At 36.2% G+C, this 23,620-nt stretch overlaps 1 protein-coding gene across 2 annotated transcripts in view; it reads right to left on the bottom strand.

Annotated features, from left to right (window-relative positions):
* Positions 1-23,620, bottom strand: part of MRC1 (mannose receptor C-type 1) — a 1,874,292-nt gene that overhangs the window by 1,528,044 nt on the left and 322,628 nt on the right. For both annotated transcript variants that reach the window (XM_044064625.1, XM_044064626.1), the window contains exon 5: positions 15,869-15,982. In XM_044064625.1, the coding sequence (XP_043920560.1) occupies positions 15,869-15,982 (114 nt within the window). The remainder of the gene's footprint in view (positions 1-15,868; positions 15,983-23,620) is intronic.

The following is a 23,620-nucleotide window of genomic DNA, read 5'->3' as shown; positions in this document are numbered from 1 at the left end:
ACCCTTACCTAAATAAATGATGCTATTTATATGTGCTTTCTATATGCATTTAGGTAATGTGTTTTTTTGTGCAGCTTTTATATTTAGGTTACTGTTTTGAGTTTTAATGATGTTTGTGAATTTTATTCTGTGCATACATATGTTTTTATATACTGTTTTATATTTAAGAAAGCATTTCAAATTGATCATGTGACCAATTATTGATGGAAGATTTAAATATTTAATGGGTGCCAGCTGTTTTTTGTGTTACATCTGAAGAAGCAGTTTGACAGTGAAAGTGCTCATGTACTGTTAATAAATGGATGACTTTTGTTATACTGGATATTTCAGCCTTTTTTGGGTCTGTTCATTTGTTTGAAATGCCTTACTTTTCAACATGGAAAAATATAATACCTAAGACATTCCTATATGTGGGCACTATACGGCATGAAGGCACACAAACTCTGAGGATAGATATTTATTTGCTCATTTTGCTGTTTCTTTCAGGAACTGACACTGACTGACTAGGCTCAGCAGGATCCTAAAATCTAATAGTTGATGCTGGGAAGTAGACATTAGCCTCTGTTATGAATCTGGTTGTGTAGAAGCACATAAACAATAAGAAAAATAAATGAATCCTTTACTATTTAATATGCATATTAAAAGTAATACATGTGTATATCACAAGGAATATCATCTTAATTCTGAGTTTAGAAAACTTTATTCAGTAGGGAGCAAATTACCGCTGTGTCAGCACCAGCTCAACTAACCCCATAACCAAAGCACAGCAGACTGGCTTTATATCATAAAAAAAAATCATGATTCTCTCATAATCTACATGCCATTGTGCTTTATTTTGATTATATAAAGCATTTTACCACTTATTTTCCAAATTATATACTTAACTGTTAGTAGCCAGCCCAGTGGCACAGATGGATACTGGCCCAAGGACCTAAGTTTAATTAGTGGCTTAGGCACTTACAAAGATTGCAGCATAGATGGGCATTTCCATTTTGGGGGAGAGGGGATCAGGTTACAAACCTGTAGCAGCCATTCAGAAAAAGGGGGTGGGCTTGCAACCTAACGACATGCATGCAGTCCACCACTCCAATATTGGGTGGTGTCTTTCAGTAAACAAGAGTAGTTTATATTTATGTTACAGGAGGCACTGTGGACACATGCAGTGATCTAACATCTTACAGCGATGTGAGCTGTAAAATATACTTACGTACAACTCTGTTTCTATAATTAAGTTTATTTTGTGTTTTTAAGCATTTACAAAGTATGCTTTCTTGTAATTGTTGTTTGATGCTTTACTTATTCACTATCACACCTTGGCTATGTATTGACATGCAATCTTTGTCTAATGCTTTAATGTCGGTATTTTTTCCCTTTATTCCTAAACACATGCTTTTTAACTTGTTATTGTCTTTGCCAATGTGGCTCAGGTCATGGTTGAAAAGGGTCTGTGGACCAGTTCACTCACCCTGTTAACAAAGAATAAATAAATCAATAAATCAATCAATAATTAATCTACCCAAGGGAGGGTTTAAAGAAGTGCAAATGTCCTCATGGGATGACATGCCAGAATGACAGCACTTCCAGACTATTCATTCTACTAGGGTGTGTAATCCCCACAACTAGGAAATGAACAGGCTCAAGAATGACTGGGGAGGGCTTAATGGTCAGTACGGAGGGGGTAAAAAAAGCATAAGACTTTAAAGCACATTTTTAGCTGTTAGCTAATTGAATAATATACATTGACAGGCCATGATAAATATAGACTTTACAGCTGACTGGTAAAATTTGCTTATATCATTAAAGATCACCTTGATAAATGTACCCAGAGAGGTAATTTTAGCATCATCATTGTCTTAGATTAGTTTTTAATGCATTAGCATTCAGTTATCAGAGGGTACAGGTGGGCTTTCCCATGGATGATGTTTCAAAATAATACAAAGTACAAGAAATCAAAACCAAACTAACATTTTCTTCACAGCAAGCTATGGCAGAGTCTGTGTGAGCTTTTCCAGAAAAGCTTTGAAAAATTTTATTTTACTCATAAATAGAAGGTTTGGTTCCCAGCTCCACCCATTCAGTTCACAGATAATTAAACTTAATTGACCTCTTCTAGCTTCTATGTGACACCTTAATTGACCTGTTCTAATTTCTGTGTGACTCACAAGAGACACAGCTGTGGACTCTTCCCAAGTTTTAATATGCAAATAAAAGCAGAATGCAAGTAAACCAGTGTAAAGAAAACAAATCACAGTATACAAAATAGAAGGCAATAAAATAATACAAAATACAACAAAGCAAAAGCAAACTAACCTTTCTCTCACAGCAAGTTGTGCTTAAGAAACAAAGGTCCTGGTAAGGCTTTCCAGCTGGCTGCGTCAATAGATCAAGAAGATCTAGAAGGGGATGTGTATTTATTTATTTATTTATTTATTGTATTTGTTTGCTGGGACAGTCCAACTGGTCAGAAAGCTACACCATTTCAGCAGAAGTCTGGGGAAAAAAGCTCCAAAATAGCACCACGTAAAGAAAATGGTAAGCAAAGGTATATAAGCAGGCAACAAATATACAAGATTTAAAGCTCTGGGAAAAAAAAAAAACTTTACATAATAAGCATAGCAAATAGTGATTTACAAGTTAACAACAGAGGTATACAAGTAATCAGCAACAATATAACATTTAAACAGAGTACCATTAATTAATAACATCATCATCTAAAGAGCTATGAACCATATCTCTAGCTTTTGGTGGATGTTTTTAGTGCTTGTTTTATGTGATGATCACATTTTAAGCTTTCATCAATAGTGACTCCTAGAATCTTAGTTTGACTTAGTTCTATGATGGCATTGTAAGAGAAAGTGATTTTTAAATATTTTTTGTAGTCAGTTGAATGATTTGGGGTGAATGGGATCATTGTGCTAGGCTTGAAGTGCAGCTATGTATCAGATAGCCAGGACTCTATGGTGGAGAAAGGCTCTTGGGTAAGTAAGTCATTTTAATTTATCTAGGCTTTTAGGCAAACAGATAAATACTGAATAGTCTGCATACAGTAAGATAGTGGCTTATTTGGAAGCTAGGTGGAGATCATTAATGAATATATTAAACACCAGGGGACCTAAAAGGGATCCTTGAGGGACACCCACTATAATCAGAAGGAAGGAAGGAAAGAAGAGATGTAATATTGCCATTTTACTGCCTGTTGCCTATTTGAGAATTAGATAGAGAACCAAGATAGTGAAGTTTCATATTTTTTTAGGCAAGCTAGTTTGTGATGCAATTTCTGGTGAGATACCAGGTCAAAAGCATTGGATAAATCTAGGAAAAGTGCAGACTAAGTTCCCAGAGTTTCAATATCAGTTAACATATGTTACAAAATTAAGCAGAGCTGCACATGTAGTATGAAAAGAATAGAAACCATGTTGTGTAGTGGAATGAAGGCAGATGTCAGTGAGAAAGCTGAGTTGAAACTGGATACACTTCTACAGAATTCTTGAGGTACAGTATGGCTATAAGCCTGATGTTTAAGAGCTCATCTGAGTTTCCACCTTTATGGAGAGGAAGACTATAGCACCTTTAACATAGGGTTGGTACATAGCTTTCAGTGGTGGAGCATGATGGATTAGGATAGAAACAGGAAGGCTAGGGCATCAGAAGTAATTTTTAAGTCCTCAGATAATATGTTAACAAGGCAAGGTTAGTAGGTTTATTGATTGTTTGAGTTCAAGTGTTTTGGGGCTAACATGGGAAGAGAAGAACCCGTGTCTTCCTGCACTGAGGGTTTAATAAGAGAGTGTACTGTTTGGATGAAGTAGGTATTGAATTCAATGGCTATGCTGACAATATGGTTAGATGAAGTAGGCGTAGAGTGTGTTGGTGTACCGGTTTTAACAGCAGGTTGACTGTAGTCCAAAGAGCTTAGAGATTGTTATAATTTGTTGCCTGTATATATTAATTTAGTAGTTTTTTTTATCAGTTTTGATTTGATTTTTATTAGAGTTTGTGAGATGCTTATAGCACTGATAAATAATTATGGTTTTAAGTCGTTCCCATTTCTTTCTAGGCTATGTCTCTCTCTTTCATGAGCAATTTAGTACATTTTGAAAGCCAAAGTGCTGGATTTGATTTAATTTTTATTTATTTTTTAATTGGGGCTAGTGCTTTTAGTATAAGGAATATTGAGATGAAAAGAGCATTGGTTTCATCAAGTGGAAGGGTATGAAGAGCACCAGTTGACTTTTAGTGCTGTGATGAATTGGTCCTTACTAAAGCAGGAGAGGTTATGAGCAAGGTTGTACTATATGGACAGACTCAAAAAAACACTGTTCTCTGTCTCATATTGCCTACTTAGAGGCGATCTCTACTTGACTTACAAAGCTATGTCTGACCCAGCTTTGTTAGAAATACTCCATCTAAAGAAATCCCAATCCATCCGCACCACACGCTCCAGAGACCTCATCCTCATTATCACAATCAACAGAACATACTGGATGGACAGGTTCATAACCCAGAGAATGCCCTTGCTATGGAATAGACTTCCCATACATGTCAAACAGAGCACCTCGCTGACCCTCTTCAAGAAAAATCTTGATGAGTGGATGGGAAATAGAAAATTCACCCCAGGAATAACTCCAGTGGCTCTACTCGACCGTGGCACTGGGAACTAAGGTCAGGTGGCACAATACCAAGATAATCGTATGCCTAGGCTTGTAAATGCCCCAGGGCCATTAGCCTAGTACACACCTATGAACCTATGAATTTATGATGCTTCATGAGATGAGGCCAAAGCAGGGGAACCATACTTGTTGACACCAGAATCGGACTATGATTACTATTGCTCTGCACATCTTGGCTTTCTGTAGAAATTTCCACAGGACAGACACTGTCTGTGTGCATGGCTACTGCAACCTGACAAAGAAGCCCATGAAAGACCTGTAAAGGTGGGAGAATCACTGTCATCTCCATAATGCTGATGTGTGAGCTAGTCTCCTGATATGCCCCTCCACCCTAGGGAAAATGCACACAGTGACTGAAGGTACGGACAAACACATGGAATGCTGCAATGAGACTGGATGGATGTAACCATCACCACCATAAAAGAGCATAAAATACTATGGATAAATAAACACACTGTTTGGTGTGCCCATCCTACTGTGACCATAGTACACTTAGCATCCACTATAACACTCTTATGCAGTATCTGGAAAAGGGAATGAGGTGACTTGTAGTTGCCATTAGACCCATCATTTTGAGGATTAGAAAGACTGGAGGCACAGGATGGTGTAACAAGTATATGACTGATGACTGTTTACAGGGCATTCTGTCCAGAGGTAACTTCACAATCTTTTGAACAGTGTCCTTATGGCAGCATATAAATACTAGTGCTTGTGACAACTCCAACTGGAACTTCTAAATGCTCACGGAAATTCCCAAGTTTAGACAATGTCACAGTGAGTAATCCCTTGCCTGTCTCAATGACCATCTTGTGGTACTGACAAGGAGTCAGTTGTCTAGGTATGGGAATATCCTGGTTCCCCTGAGTCTCATATGAGCTGCAACTACTGCCATACAGTTGTTGAACACCTGGGGGTGGCAGTGCTGTGGTAAGTCTGAAAGGCAGGGCTCTAAATGTATAAAGACTGGCTCCTAAGTGGAAGCACAGGAACCTCCAGGAAGAGAAATGTTTATGCACAGACAGCCATTCTGTAAGACTCTTGAGTACATCCAGTCCCCTTCCTGTAGGCAAGAATGGACTGATTATATCATGACCACACAGAATTTGGTTATTGTTACATAAACATTTATGCTGCTGAGATCCAGGACTGGCATGAAGTTCTTGGTTTTCTTGAGAACCAAAAATAATCTTAAGTAAACTCCAGACTTCTCTGATCTGGTAGTTCATTTTATATGGTTTTCTTCTGAAGAAGGGTGATGGCCTTTTTTGGCAGGGTGGAATGTCTGGCAATGGCAAGGAGGCTGGCCAGGATGTTTCCAGAAAGGAAACGGTATAGCCTCTGGATAGTATACCCTTTATCCATTTGTCTTGTAGTCTGGAGAAAAGCGACTTCCATCTGCCTCCAGAGTGCGGCAGCTGGGCAGGTACACAGGGGTTCTACTGTTGCTTCCTAAAGGGAGGACAATAGAATCTTCAATTTTGTAAATCTCTGCTACAAGGATTTTCTGAATGACAAATTGTTTGGCTACTTTTGGTTCTTGGAAAATTATCTAAGATATAGCTGGGACTGTCCAAAATGCTTCCTGCATAATCTCCTCATTGGGAGGACGGGGTAAGTGAGCAATGACCCCCTCTGCCTCATCAACTCCAATACTTCCTCAAATTTCAGATCTTCTAGAGGAGACTGTCAGGAACCTTCCTCTTCATCAACATCTGTGTCTTGTGTGAGGGACTCTTAAGGGGAGTCCATGTGCCTACATTTGCACTACCTCTTTCTATATATGCTGGGGGGAGGGGTATTCTTCACAGTGTTCTAAGAAAGGGTCTTCTGAGGCTTTTTGGATATAACTCTTTCAGGGATCTATGAAGCAGATGCAAGGATCCTGACTGAGGGATGTCTCTGGGAGGAGCCGAGGTCAGTAGTGTGCCTTGACTGTAACAGCCTACACAGTTTCCCATTAATCCTTTTCTTGAATTTGAAAGCCAATATTTGCCAAGTGGTACCAAGGTCATCTGTACCATCTTTGATGTTGATGCATGTGGCACCAACAGTTGGCAATGGGTGCATGTCTTTCAACTGCAAAACTGGGTTCAGAAATGATAGACTAAATACCAAAGAATCTGACACTGAGAACAGTCAGGGGTGATTTGAGCTGAATGTGGCATGGACTCCTCAGCACCAAATCAATGGTGCCTATATTTTCTCAGCACCAAAGGGGGTGGTGTTGCAGCAGCTAAGACTAAGGGCTTGGTGGGAAGCAAGCAGTCCTGTTGGTGCTAAAGCAGACAATACTGGAGTCAGTCTGGTATCCATTGCGCCCCCTTCTAAAATGAAGCCTGGGGAAGAAGCATGAGAAATTGAAGGAAAAGGCCTTTCCCTGTCCATCCTGGATACACTGGAGAATGGAAGGACACCCAGTTCCATCTGAACCTTGATCAAGGCTCTTGTCATTTGATCCCAGTCAATATTAGCAGAGGGACTCCTGACAAATCTTGTGAGAAGGGATGGGAATTAATGTATCTAGACAACGTGCTGTCTGCGAAAAGTTACCAAGTATTTCCTTCACAGAAGGTTTGGAAATAACCGTGACTTCTGTCTGAGAAGTCCCTGATTAAAAAGGTTGGGATGGTCCAAACCACCTTGACAGGTTGGGAATCAGCCCTTTTGGATTTAGTTATCTTGTCTAAAAGGGATTCCACCCATGGCATCTTAGGCACAGAGGCAGAACTCTTAGTCTTAGCCACTTACACTAAATACAGACTGTGTGTATCATGCAGCATAATCTTATAGCTGCAGTGGCCACACATTTTAAATCCCAAGACCCAACCATTTTTTGTAGTGAAACTATGAAAGGAAATAGTCAAAAACAGTATAGTGTTATTTAAGTTCCAAATCACAGTAATAACCAACCAAACTATAACCATTCAAAATATAGTAAACATTAAATTTCAAAGCGTACTGCTAGAGCTAAGTAAAGTGACAAGACAAAGGTTAGGCCCAGCACAAACCAGAGAGGGCATGTATGACAGGAAAGGAAAAATAAATGTTTTTATTATATCCAAGAAGCACTGGAAATAATAATCACACACTAAGACAGCACAATTATAAGAAACAAGACTGAAAAGAGATGACTTGTCTTCAATTTAACTAAAGCTTGGATGATCAGTATCTTGAAGCAATGGTGGCAAAAGGAAATTTGGAGAGGTAGGGGAAGTAAGGTACACTGCAGGAATTAGGGAAGAAACTTGTGTTTTAGTCAGATGCATTGGTGTCTGCTCAAAGCTACCTGCAGTGACTAATCTATCGGTTTTGAAGTGGATGGCCCGAATATAAAAGCTATAGTTTTAGCTTCTCTTTATTTGGATATTACACTTTGCTGTGTATTTTGCTGCATTTAATTGTGCTTTATTATGCACTCACATTCTACTGCAGTTCATCCTGCATAGTCACATTTGTTTTGCAGTCTTTGTTGTCTTGCGACTACATTTCCCTGTAAACCCTGTTTGAGTCGATGAAGTACTCTGAAACAACATTTGATTTGTTTCTCACTAATTATGGTTTGTTTCTTCCCTGACAGCCAGGTTTTATTAAAATTTTCACTTTAAGGTCTGCTCTGTGATAGCAATGCTCTGCTTTAGACAGTCCTGCATAAGCAGTCATACATTTAAAGAGAGCTTCAATTGATATCGTTTGTCCAATATGATAGAAAGGTTTACCAGATATTCAGTTACTAGAACAATCCATTTTACTGATGCAAGATTTCTCGGATTTATTTATTAATATTTATATTGCTTTAACTGCCATGAAAACCCTTGTATAGACTTATGGTTCGCTTTTGAGAAGTAACACCTTAATCTGTTCCAAAATAAAATACATAAATTGCTAGTAATTAACTTCAGGAGGCTTGTTAATTCACAGATACTTGAAATTCAATTTTCCACAAGCAATTTCACAAATATTTCTTTTACACATTTTCTCCGGCTCAGTTTATCTTAAGAATATTCATGAATGTTTGTTTTGTATCCCAACATACAGAACATTAGAGCCTATTACATCACAATATCTCAACATACGCATTTTATCTGTATCACATATTTTCTAGACGAATTGCTGCCTGTTAAGAGAACAACTGCTTCATTACAAAATTCATCAGTACTTGACTTACACAAACATTTTCATACACAGTTTACAATTGCCTATCACTTAAACACTAATAAATGTTCTCTAGGGGTGAGGTAAGTATCCAAAATCAATTCTGACTGCACAGGAACACCATATATAACATATGTGGCCCTCACTGTCATGTCTGAAGAATACAGTCAACTGACAGGCAGAATTATCTTTATTAGACATAAGCACGTCACAGAGTCAAAACCAAATTGAGTTATGTCACTCTAAACCAAAACAAGCTATCATGGCCTGTCTGCAGTTTCAGTAGACAAATATAACAGCTTTTCATCAAACTGGATTCTTGCTTGAATGTCTCTGTTCACGATTCTTCAGTACATAAAGTATCTCAAACAAACCACTGAATCACAAAGTTTATAGCTCCTAGTCAGGCTGGCAGAAAAAAAGATAAACATTTTTGGTAACTTACTTAGCAAGGCAATTTCAAAAACGTAACAAATCCACTTTACTTCAGAAGACACAGTTCTGCAGAAAGAGCCTCAGCTGCAGGAATAAAACTTTCAACAGTGGGTCTAGAAAACCTCAGGAAGGGGGTGAAAACAGTTTAGTCCAAAGCCCCAATACTTCAGCTCCTGTACACTCCTCAGTTTAATTCCAATCCCGAGCAGTTGTTCTTATATCTTACCTTGCTCTAAATTTGATCATTTCCCCCATTTTCAGGAACTTGTGTTTCTTTTAAACTCACTCCAGCCTATATCGCCTTTTTGTATACTTACAGTTCACACCCATACCACCTTATGGCATCAGGAACCTTTTTTGTGGTTCATCTTCTTTAACTAAGGGACTTACCAGCTATTAATAGGCAGTATTAGAAAGGACAAGGAGGTATTAACAAAATTACACTAAGATTGTTAGTCTCGGATGTCCTGCAGTGGGGAAATTAATCTTTGCTTACCACTTATTATTCATATTTTAATATTAGTGTTAAGATTTTTGTAACTGAGCGACCTACATTTTATTGAGGTATATGGTGTGAAACACCAATATGGGAGAGAATTCAATGAAAATGCTAGTTTAAGTCCCATTATTCTGTAAATATTGTTAGTTGTTTGTTCATAATTATGAAAATAAGCAATATTTCCATATATACTTACTACTTCAAAAGCAAGCGACTTACAAAGTGTTGCATGACGTTAGGTGAAAACTTAGATGTTGTTGAAGACTATCTTTGACATTTGAACTTTAAGTTGCACATCTTGAGAGATATACAGCATTATTTGTATTGCTAATTATAACATTAAATATATATATATATATATATATATATATATATATATATATACCATGCACTTAATACAAGAATTTATTGTCATGTGAAAGCTTATGCCTGGTTAACAAAAAAAGTCTAACAATATATGTCTAGGTTGTATAGTTTTCAAGATATGAAAAATGTTTGTGAAAGTTTAGAAAAAATATAATTTGGGGTTTGTGTGCATTATAATTTATTACATTATTTATGGAAAAGACTATGAAAGCAATGCTATTACTGGAAATAATACTTCCTACTGATAATATTGCTATTTCTACAGTTTTAATATCGTTTATTGTTCACATAATATTTATGTCTTTTTCTTATGCTTTTTAAGCTTATTTTTCAGAAAATGCCCAGGAATGCAGGATATGTATAGCCTGCTAGTGGTGTGACATTTCACACCACAGACTTGCATTAAATTAACTAATGGTAATGTTTTGCCAAACTGTTAATTTAACAGCTTGACAGTTACATTACTGAATCACAATTACTTACCCATATTAGTCCAGCATAATTGGAGCTGGAACCCAAAGTGATGAAAGTCTTCCTGCCCTGCCATTAACATTAATGGCATAAATATGGTTCTGTATGTCTAGCCTTCCACATTCAAAAGCAATTTTTATTACTATTTTTTAAAATATGCAAAGTAATTTTTTTTTACACAAAAAGTACGAGCCAACACTTTTTGTGCCAAGACAAATTTATTTCACACATTTAAAATTTTCTTTAATGGACTCATAGCATATATAGCTTTGTGAAGTGCACTATACAAACTGTATTTTAAAAATATTTTTGGCCTGGTTATGTGATATGTCTGTCCCTCTTAGCACAATAAATTTGGACAAAGTCTAAAATAATGGGTAACAAACACCCAAAAATAGGGACAGATTTTAAATATTGCTCATATAAATTTAGAAAGTTGCTAGAATTACAGGATTTGTGTTATCATGCATCTTCTGAAGGATATGAAGTAAGAAACTTAAATGTAGGTCATTATTTAGTTCACAGGTTAATAGGTATATACTAGGCTAATGACCACCAGGGCCTTTATAAGCCTAGCTGTGCAATCCAACCCAATTATGTCCTATGTATCATAGATGTTTATTAGGACAGGGTATGTTAGTTATGAAGTTTCTAGAGGTTATGGGGGGTATGTTAGTTTAGGCATTACTGTCTGCCTCTATCAGTGACATAAGGGCTAGACCTGGAATGAAATTCGGATTTCCCATCCATTCGTCAAGGTTTTACTTAAATAGGGTTAAGGATGGACTCTGCTTCACATGGATGGGAAGCCTGTTCCAGGACATGGAGATTGTCTGAGACATGTATCTATCTTGCCACCAATATATCTTATTTATCTTATTTATGTCACAAGCAACATTTAAATCTTTGGATCTAGTGCTTCTGATGCTGTTCATCTGGTGAATGTGCAAAAGGTCCATCAGAGCAGGATCTGAGGATTTCTTGTATTCCTGGCATAGATCGCCTCTCAGTAACCTGTAGGAGACAAGAGGATAGAAATAGGGCTCTAAGGCAATCCGTATATGACAATGTCTTTATACCCTGGATTCTCTTAGTGAGAAATGTTTGTGGGTTTTCCAGCTGTTGTATATATCTGGTCACTTTCATGCCAAGGGGGCATTTTGCTCATTGACTGATAAGGGATGCATAAAGTGGCACTATGACTTCCTTGGCCCTGGATGCCACACCCTTACCTATAAGTCAGGTGACATAGAATTATTTTTTTACTACTTTGGCAACATGTTGGTCGAAGGCCAGCTTACTGTCTACATATGTTCCCATATCCCTGACTACCAGGTCAACTCTTAGGGGTGTCTTATCAATGGAGTAATTAGCCTGGGTGGCAGTTTTACCAAAAGGCACAATAATGAATGTCTTGGCATTGGGTTTTACTCTGTGACTTAGGCACCAGTCATTTGTCTGTGCTAAACCCTCTTGTAAGATGTCTGTGTCATAGGAAGAATCTGATTGTTCCCAATTTGTAGTAATCTGCAAACTTGGTTAGCCAAAGGCCCTTGACATTAGCCTTTACATCTGAGATGTAGATGCCAAATAAGAGTGGCCCTAGCAAGAAGCCCTGATGTACGCTACTTGTGACTGATCTCTTAGTGGAGGTGGTATCATCAATCCTGATCCTGGATCCTGTCTGTGAGCCAGTTGACAATCCAGTGAGCTATGTAGGGATTTATGCCCAGTTCAATGAGTTCGTCAACTATACCCAAGTTGGGTATTGTATCGAACACCTTAGCCAGGTCCAAGTAGGTAGTACACATTGTTTTCTACTCATCCATTCCCTTAGTGACCTTCTCAAAGATGACCACCAGGTTCACTAGATATGACCTTAACTTGACAAAGCCAAGCTGAGTTAGATCCAGTGTCTGAATGTAGCCTATGTCTTTGTTGATCATTTCCATTATAATTAATTCCATGTCTTTGCGTATTAGACTAGTCAGACTAATAGGTCTGCAGTTTCTAGAGTCAGTTGATAGTTCACCCTTGTGAAGTGGGATAACCATTGCAATCCTCTATTCTTGTGGTACAAAGCCTGTTTTGTGGCTATGGTTGTAAAGTGACTCAAGTCCTGGCAGGTCATGTTTCAAGCTATTTGGCAGGCATTCCAGGATATTGTTGGGACCCGATGAGGTTGTGATATTGGCCTTAGTCAGCACTGCCAGGACCTGCTCCCTGTTCACAGTTGGAGGGGTATGCTAGTAGGTATTTTTATGGGGGGAGGCAGGAGCGTAGTGGTCACTCCCACTCAATAAAGGTGTCACCACTGACCACCAGTCAGCACATTACTGTGTGCTGCCTTTGAGGTTTCAACCATAAGTGTAGAAGGCCTTGTGGTTGTCTTTGGCCTGCAAGGCTCTCTTGACTTTGTAATTGATCTTGTTGAACTTAATTAGTCCTCTTAGTTTCCTGTTTAGTTTACTTAAAGAGCTCCTATCATTATGGGAGTTGTTTTTCCTGATTTTAGTCATGGCCTTTTTCCTTTTGTTTTAGATACCATATTAAGGTTAGAATTCCATCCATGTAGTTTGTTTTGAGCTTGTTTCTAGTAGGTACTGCAGCCTCTCTATACAGCCATTTACATGGTTGTACAGAGTCTCAGTGAACACTTCCACATAGGTTGCTGTGAACTCAGGGTGGAGGCACTGAATTTTGACAAACTATCACTTAATAGGATGTAGTTTACTTTGGAATAGTTCCTAACTGTTACAACGTTTGCTGGGGTTACTGAGTTGATTGTTATTTCAAAGGCAACAGCTTTGTTCAACCTCACCTGTGAGGACATAACACTTGGAGGGGGGGGGGGGTTTGCAGGACTCTTCCGTATTTGCAAGTACTGGGTCCACTGTGTTTGAACCTCTGATGGGTGTTAGCACTATCTGATCAAGGGTATTTGTGTTAATAAAGTCTAGGAATTATTCTGCCTGTGAGAATAACTCAGTCCTCAGTGATGTGCCAGAAAACCACAAATTTTATATGGAGCAGACCAAAAATATGAGGTAAAACTCTGGACATTGTGCAAAAATCTAGACAGTTGAGAGGCTTCTGTGTTGTAGGGGGATAAAGCCCTAACTATGCACCAGATAACCATTGTTTGATTGGCAGCACAGGAAGCTATAACATAACTGAGTGGGGGTGGGAGTGTGCAGTAATTGTTAGTATATTATCCAAGAGGACAGTTCATCTTGCTGATAGACATGCCTAAGGAGTGTAGGGATGTACCTAGAAGAATATTTGTTGAGGGAGTGCAGTGCAGAGTAAACTGGGGGATTTAGACATGCATGAATTTACACGTGCCACCCTTAGCAGCAGAAGAAATTCTGTCACAATCTGCTGGGATGTATTAGGCTGGTTAGGGACCTCCCTATGTGAACAGCAGAACACACTAGATTCCTGACTGCCACTTATTGGGGAACAAATGGGATTATAGGCTAATGAGTCAACTCTCATTTCAGTGTTACCAATGGTCCACTATGGATCAGGAGTAGGACCTGATCCAAGCCAAGTCACTTTTGGGAAGAACAAAAACAAAATATTTTTAACAACATACTATATAAAAAAAAGCTAGAAAGCAAAAATAAATATTTAATAGTCTCTATGTAAAATTCTATTTGTATAAATTAAAATGTGTTATACAGGTGGACAGAGCTCACTGCTTTTTAGTCCCAGTGCTGACTATCTTTAAGCCTCTCCTCCTAGTTCTCTATAGACTCATTTATTCCTTCTAAGGATGACAGACTGGCCAATTCATACCCTAGCTAAGGCTATAACCTAACAACCCATCATTCCCACAGGAGTCAAGAGTCAGAAGACATGAGTAGTCCATCATATTGAGTTCTGAAAGTCTTAGCCCCACAGACACTAACCTCCCCATTCTAATCTCACTCCCTCATTGCTGTGATATACACAATGGCTGCTTTCTAGGCAAATGCATGCTTGCATCATTCACACATGCCAGTCTGCCTCACCTTATATGGGGTGGCTTCACCTGAGCACATAGTGTTGCATGCCATACCCCTCACACTAATGTAGTGGTCAACAATACAAAAGATCACCACTCTAAGGATGAGCCTGCCAGTGTTGGCTGCTCACTTGCACCCACCCTGCCCAGCTCTTCTAGCTTCACATGTCACTAAATGAACACAGCTCAATATGATACAGAGTAAGATGTGAATATTTGTTTTCTGAAATATTATATTTACAGCATTCTTTCTAAGTTCTGTAAAGTGAACAGCAAAAGTTATATACTAACTGAACAACACAGCATATTTGCAAGGTTTGGAAATCAAAGCATTACTAAAAATATAATTTGCACGTATGCTATAGTGGCACTGGTCTCCTTGGCTGTCAAACACCTATTACCTTAGTATATTAAATCTAAGATTGTATTACCTTAGATTAAAGGTAATACTTGGTGAACCTGGAGTTAGCATGATGTGTGGAGTACAATCCCCACACAGGAGGTGCAGGAAGATACAGACACACTGCAAAATGTATCTTACTATTGCTTGCATCTGTTGCGGTGTTGTTTCACAGTAAAATACAGTGTTATAAGATTAATTGGTTCTAAAGTTATGCTTTCTTACTTATAAACATGGGAGTAACAACACTTAAACAACATGTTTTATTCAAAGCATTCACAGACAACGATTTATGTTCTGGTTAATTATGTAACATATATATTTATATAGCTAGACAGAGAGAGAGAGAGAGAGGATTAAACCCTGGAAAAGGGAACCTCATAAACTGCAGAGCATAATTTCCATTCTTGTGTGGTGTAATATAGTGTCTTATCAGTATTATGTCACTAAAGCATTTTATTGCCATTGAATTTGAATATTGTGTGTAGCATGCTGCAACATATATTGTATAACACAGCATTACTGCACTGGGTTATAAATGTTTTTCCTGTAAAGTTCAGATTCTTACTCAGAACTCTGCACACAGAAAATCATTTTATTTCCAATTGGTTCATAGAGAATAATGCAGAATTACATTACATCAAGCACTAACATCATCAACTCCATTTTTCCCATTTTTACATGGGGTCAGGGTGTCATATCAACAGTAATTATGTAGCCAACTCACCTAGAGACAATGTTTAAATTCAAGAGTGGCTAGCCCTGACATTAAGTACATTGTACTTGGTATCTAAAATATAAAGCAATGAAGTCTTTTATATTCAGCTTTACTATTTATTTAATTGACCAACTTTACTATTTCTCACCTGGAGCCCAGTTCAGGTATCTGAAAGGACCACCATCTTTCCACTGCCAACCGACATGAAAATCCAAGCTGTGCAAGCCAATCCATAATGGAGAACTTAGTTCATTTGTTAGTCCTGAAAATAAGAAAAAAGAAAACAATAAAATAGGATTACCAATGAAAAATGAAACTGACAACAGAAGTAACTACAAGAAATGCAAGCCATTCTCTTCAGCCAAAGAAATGAAGAATATGATGCAGATTTTCACTGCTTGTCCATCTGCTTAGTCTTAAACAGCCAACGAGCTCAAAAACTGAACCACACTTAATAAGAACTCTGCTATCCAATTTTTGTAACAACAGATGACACCATACATTTGACAAGTGACTTCATGCAAGGGCAGCAACTGAAAATTATACTTCAAATACCAAAGTGTACAAGACTGCATATCACTGGCAACTAGACATTGTAGATTCCATGTGATATGGAAGGAAACAGTGAACTAATGAAATAAATACTCTCACATTTAACTTTAGCAGGGCTGCCAAGCCACATGGTGGTTCAGTGCTTAAGGCCAATACTGCACAACTCCAGCATTTGGTGTTCAAGTCTGACCTCTAGTCACTGTGGGTGTAGGCATTCTCCAGGTACTATGGTCACCTCCCAAAGCACATGTTGATTAAGTGAATGCACACATACATATTGTGGTTTAAAAGGGACCAAGAAAGCCAAATCTGCTTACTTGGTTAACAAAAATTAAATTAAGTTTGGTACTGCTCTAGAGAAGTTGAAGGACAAAGCCCTACTACAGCCCAGGAGACCCAGGTTTGCCTGGTGGCTTGAGCAACTGAAAGATCAGCTTTAGGGATAGGAATTACCATCAGTAGGAAGAGGGCGGTGATGTAGGCATCTTCTGAGACTATCCTTTATGAAGACTGGAGATGTTGTGTGTAGGAAGTATGGTCCAAAGATGAAGAGAGGGGTAAATATGCCTAACTGCTGTGGAGGTGGGGCAATACTTCACAATGTCCACCCATCAAATGTAATCATGTCATCACAGGAGAGTGAAATGAGTAGGGTGTAACCAAAAAATTCCCCAATAGATGTGGATGGTCTGGACCCCCAGGATGCCCTTAGGTTCCATGACTGGCCCTGGTGAATTACAGAGTAAGTATAGGGGGGTTAGAAGTAGCAGGTAGACCTGGGGTTGTCATTGGGCACTGGGTAGTAGTGGCAGAAGAATGATGAAAGGGAGGAAACCTGAAAAAAATTAGGTTTGGCAGTTAGAGCAGAGGATTAAGGCTATGAGCTATCAATAGGATACTTCATGTGGTGCAGGGTTTAATATCCTTAGCTTTCATGTGCCTACTATGTGCCCTTCAGCAAGTCCATGTAACTAAACAGTGCTTTGAGGCAAAAGGGAAGTTAGGCAATGCGCCTTAATGGTTTCCTGAAGAGCATACCCAGTAACTATCTATGAACTTATTTTATTTGCCCTTTTGTTGACCAGGTTACTATCACAAGGCTAGTAGCCTCTTTTCAGGACAGACCAAGATTGTATAGAAACTACTAAGAGAAATATGGCCAAGGCATCAGCAATCTTTCCCTACCACTACAACAATCATGTTGCATGTGGCCATTGAGTGTGAGCATCTATTCTCATTCCTAGAGCAGTGGCGGCTGGGAGAATGGCACGCAAAACATGGCAATCAAAGAACATGGAGTAGAGGTGAATGCCTACTCCATTGAGATGTTTGTTCAGTTTGAAAAAAAGAAAGATTTTCAAGACAAGAAAGATGGAGATCGGATTGAAGATTCTGAGGAGATATTTCAGTAGTAGCTATTTGAAGGGTCAAAGGGTGAAGAAGAAATTATAATTACAACTCTCCAGTTGGGAGGGTTGTGAGATGATATATTAGAAAGGTTGATGCAACAAAGCATGCCAGAGATGAGGACAGAATTATTGTGAGGTAAAATGATGGAGAAAATAAATAAAGAAGAACAGCAAATAAAGAAGAAATAATTTGCAGAAGTAGAACACAAAAAGAAGGGAAAAGGGAGAAAAAGAAGACTGAAGAATTAGGTTCATAGGTTCATAGGTGTGTACTAGGCTAATGGCCTTGGAGCCTTTACAAGCCTAGCCCATAGGAGTACTCTGGCACTGTGCCACCCTAATTGGAAAAGAAGTATGTAGTGAGAATTCAGAGAAAGGAAAAATTAGAAATGACCAGGTATGAAATATGGGCCAAGATAGTAGCTGAGGCACAGGAGGTAAGAACTTTCATTCTGATCAAAAAGAGACTTGTTGTGACATTTTTTGAGACTGCTGACATTTTAGAAACTGTTTTGAAAGAATAAAAAAAGAAAAAAGATATATCATCCATGGAACAAATATATTATAATGATTTTTTTTTTAGAACTGCATAAAAAGTTAATGTACAATTTTGGACAGAAACTGAAAAACTGCAAAAAATACTTACTTTTGTAATGAAGTAAAGGACGTTTCTAAAGTTATTGATAATAAATTGTACATATTCTAAGCAGGATTAATATTGATGGTAATAAAGCTATTGTTAAATATTGGGGACAACCAAAAACATTTTTTTCCTGTGGGAAGGAGGGACATTTTGTAAATAATTGTGATAAAAAGAGATATTATCCCTGTGGAGAAACTGGTCATGATGCTAAAATTGTGAAAATATGTTATAAATGTAAGCAAAGAGGGCATGTATGGATGGATTGTGGGAGGAAGAAAAGATCAGAGTGTGAGGTAGAAGGACAAAATAAAGAAAATGTGAATTAGAAGGAGCTACTGCAACAGGGAGAACAAAAAGTTAAGGACAGAAATAATGACATAAATCAAGAGGAAAATATGGATAATGCACAAAAAGGGGATGGGGAGAAAGATAGTGGAACAGAAGTTAACGATGAAGAAGACATAAACTGGAAAATAGTTAAAAAGAAATGTTCAACTGGGAAAAGGGGTGAAGATAGGAAAAGAACATTTCAGGATTTAGGAATGAAAATTAAATGAAAAAAAAAACTAAAGAGAAGGCCGACAAATAATCTTAGTATTTTTATCTATTAATGTTAGTAGTATAAGGAATGTACCTAGGAGAATTGGAGTGAAAGAATGGTGTACTAAGTGTGATGTAGGTTTGATAGTGTTAGAAAATATTAGGGTTTTAAATACAGAAAAAATAGAACAAATGAAGACATTATGGTTAGGGGACAGTGTATGAAATTTGGGTTAAGAAAACTGTTCAGGGATTGCTATATTGTATAGAAAGAATATAAACATTTTGGATTATACTTTAGTTAAATTAGGGAGATTGATGCTAGTGGTCTTTAGATGGAAGGGGAAAGCATATAGATTAATAGCGATATATGCCTATTTTATATATATAAAGACAGGGAGAAATTATTTCTAGAAGTATTAAACTATGGTATAGTAAATAAGGATATAATATTAACAGGAGACTTTAATTGTAATCTAAGATGTAAAAAGCAATTATAATTATGGTTTCACTTCATAAATGTGAATTGCTGAAATATTGAATTTCAGTAATTCGTGTCCATGAAGCCGAAACGTCTAAATAATGAAAGTGCATAATCACGAATAGGACTATGTCGAATTCATGCTTATGCATTTTCATTATCATATATATATATATATATAAGTGTTCAGATGGGATGGTGTCTGCAGTTTAAGGTGAGTGAGTGTGCATGATGTTTTTGTAATTTGTACGAGTGGGTCAGGGTAGGGAGGTGGGGGTATGATTGCGTGTGTTGGATGTGTGTAATTTTTTATTTTTTTACTGTTTGTGTGATTTTGGATTTAGTATATATATATATATATATATATATATATATATATATATATGTAGGGGGTGGGGTGCAAGGGGCTTGCCCCCCCTGCATATGTGTAGTGTAGTACAGGTGTGTGTCTGTGTGGTGCTGTGCTGTATTTCAGTGTTTTGTGGTATGGGTGTTATGGTTTGTGTGTTGTTTGCTGTATGCTGTGTGTTTGAGGTTGTGATTTTGTGGTTGTGAGGTATCGGTGTTTTAATGGTTTTGGCTTTATACTGTTGAAATTCTGAAATTCGATATTTCAGCATTTTAGCAATATGAAATGAAACTATATATATATATATATATATATATATATATATATATGTGTGTGTGTGTAAAAACAACCGAATAATCCTCAGAATGTGTGGTCTATTTTTATTGGATAGGGTTCATTGGTTATTCTAATTTTTATTGACTGATTTATGGTCTCTTGGGTGTTCTTATATATTTGGAAATTCTTGCTTGGTCTACAGTTTTTCTGAAGAGGTCCTGATACATTAAATGGATGAAGGTGGTAAAACTACTATGTCTGTGGTTATTTCCATCATTGTTTTTTATTTTTTATGAGGTTTTTAGAAGTTTTGTAATTTTATATATATATATATATATATATATATATATATATATATATATATATTAGTTAAGAAAGTAATGGAAGAAGTAATAACATGGAAAGTTAGAATTATGAAATCTGAAGAAAAGTACCTATTGGACAGGAAAATTCCAAACAGAGATAGATTATTTTCTGATATCTAAAACTAATAGAACTGTGATAAAAGAAGCAGTAGAAACATTTTTGGGATCATTTAGCAATATGGATTGAAATAGATGAGAATAAAATATATATAAAAATTGGGAAAGGAATCAAGGGAATTAATGAAAAGGAATGGAATGAGAAAGGTCGAGAAGATATAGCAGTGCTATGGAAGGATCATTTGACTATGACAGATTTTTACAAAAAATGGTCAGAATGGCAGATAACATTTAAAGAACAATATAAAAGAATGCATTTAATATGGGAAAATAGGAAAATACAAAAAAGATAAAAAGGAATATAGAGAAATACAAAAAGTTGTTTTAAATATTCTTGATAGGAATGAAATGGAATATTTTAGAAAAGAAGAGATTTGTCTAAAGAATCAAGAGAAAGTTAAATATTTATTATATAAACAAAATATTTTACAAGGAAAAAAGGAAGAAGTATCAACACATTTAAGTGTAAAAGAAAAAGAAGATAGCGCATAATGAGGGAGATGAAAAAATTAAAAAGGAGAAATTGAAAGAGAACAGACAAATATAATGTACATTGTAGTGCCTTATGTAAAAGAGATAATAAAAAGAAAGGGATAAAAAGGAAAAAGTGAAGAGTAAAACAGTTTACAGAAGAAATAAATGAAGGACTGAAACAACAAATTACAATAACAGAAATAGACAATGTAAGGAAGAAAATAAATGCAAGCTTAGCAGCTGGATTGGATGGTATAGGAAATTTAATGTATATGAATGTAATGCAATTGCAAAAATAAATTTTATAAAGATAGTTAATGAATGGTTAAATGGTGAGGTTAATTATGGAGAAATCTGTAAGGGTTTTATGAGATTTATATGGGCGAGAGGAGAAAAGAGTGAGATTAAAAACTGGAGTCCATCCAATAATGTTAAACAATAGTGATTATAAATTATTTATGAAAATAATACAAAGCTTATTAGAAAATAAGTTGAATTATATAAAGGAAGAAGACATTTATCAGGTTAAAGAAAATGTAAGCCAAGCATTATTAATGATAAATAGGGAAATAGTGGATGATATTAAGAAAGGAATAAAATAAATCAAATGTATAGTGGCTGATATAAATAAAGCATTTGATTCAATAGAACATGATATGTTATGGCAAATAATGAAAGAATATAATTTTAGTTATAAGATCAACAAAGAATGTGAATCAGTATATTAAAATACTAGAATTAGAATTTTAGTAAATAGTTGTTTAAGTAAGGAAACAGAGATGAAAAGAGGTGTAAAACAAGGTTGCCCAATGAGTATTATTTTGTTTATAATAGTTATGAATAGTGTGATAAAAGGATTAAATGAAGACTTGGATAAAAGTAAATATGAAAATGGGTGTGATATATCCCATTATTATGTCTTATGCTGATGATATAATATTAACAGCTAAAAATAAAGAAGGTAATTACAAATGTGTATATCTGATTGCAAGAAATGGGACTAAGCATTAATAAAGATAAATGTAAGGCTTTAGGAGGTCATAAAGCGGTGGAACGAGTTACAGTTTGAAAAAAATATTGGTGTTAGGGATTGATTTTGGAGAATATAATACTTTGAAGGAACAATGAGAACATTTTTGAGAGATTTAAAGGGCTTAGTATTACGTGGAATAGGTATAGAGTGTCATTCAGTAAGAAAGTACATTTGATAAACACAATATGAATGGGAACAATTATCATATATATATATATATATATATATATATATATATATATATATATATATATATATATATATATATATATTTATATATATATATATATATATATATATATACATGGGTTCCCTTCAGAAGCTCGAAATACAGAAATGTCGAATTTCAGTATTTCGAGCCCAAGAAGCCAAATCCACATAATAGCAAAAGTTTAGAAGCACGAAATTCAAATCCTCGAGTCCCGGAGGTTTTGAATTTCACGCTTCTAAAGTTCCGCTATGGTCATGTATTCAGGTAAGTGTGTGTGCGTGTTAAGGGGTTTGGGTAGGGGCTGTGGTATGTGTCAGTGTGTTTTGTTGCTGTGATGTATGTGTGTGAAGAGAAAGTAGCTTGTGTGGTGGCGTTTTGTGTGTGTTTGTATGTAGTGCGAGCTCGGAGTGAGAATATTTAAGTAGGGGTGCGTGGGGGGTGCAGCAGTACTTTCATGTAGTACAGTGATTGTGTGTGTTTGTGTGGTGGATGGTGTGTTTGTGTGTGTGTAGTAAAACTGCGAAATGCAAAACTTCTGGTATTCAAGGTTTTGAATTTTGTGTTTTTTACTTTCCATTGTTTTGTGGATTCGACTTCTTGGGCTCAAGATACTGAAATTCGAGCTTTCAGTATTTCGAGCTTCTGAAGTGAAACTATATATATATATATATATATATATATATATATATATATATATATATATATATATATATATATATATATATATATATATATATGTGGAATCTATATTCAGTCAAAAGAGGGATTCTATATATGGATAAGGAGGAAGGGGTTGGGTTTATTGAATCCGATAGTATATAGAGCCTCACTAAATTTATATAAGGTCTTGAAATGGATAGCTGGAAAAGAGAATACACCGGTGATAAGTATATTTAATGAGAAATATAAGACTGAATGGGATTTAATTAAAATGAATAAAAGGGAGAAGGAATTGAGAAATGAAGAAATAAGAACACATCAAGAGAAAATAAAATTGTAGAAATTAAAGCTAGAAGGAATAGATTAAAATAAGAAAATGTGGTACAAAAATATAATGTTGCAGAATTATTATGTAAACCCATGGGAACATTTAACAGAGGACAAGGTAAAAGCTATAAAGCAAAGATATAGATGGTGTATGAAAAATATTGTATGTCAAGATTTCTTATGGAAGTTACAAATCAATAGGTTACCAGTAAAGGAAATATGTCTTATAAAAAGTAAATGAAAGAATTTGTCTTTATTGTTGAGAGCTAGAAACAATGAAACATGTTTTTTAACATGTAAAAGACTTAAAAATTTAAGGGAAAAATAATGGAAAATAAAATAGTTAAAGAATTACATGATTATAAACCAATAAATATGGATATGATTGAATATTTTATGAGAAACATAATAAAGAATATGTTAATAATTTGAATAAAAATGTTTTGCATTATATGGACAATTC

This window comes from Protopterus annectens, chromosome 3.part0, assembly GCF_019279795.1.
Source record: "Protopterus annectens isolate FY-2018-M chromosome 3.part0, PAN1.0, whole genome shotgun sequence".
Classification (NCBI taxonomy): Eukaryota; Metazoa; Chordata; order Ceratodontiformes; family Protopteridae; genus Protopterus; species Protopterus annectens.
Note: the sequence above shows the minus strand (reverse complement) of the source record. Positions and strands in the feature narration are given on the sequence as shown.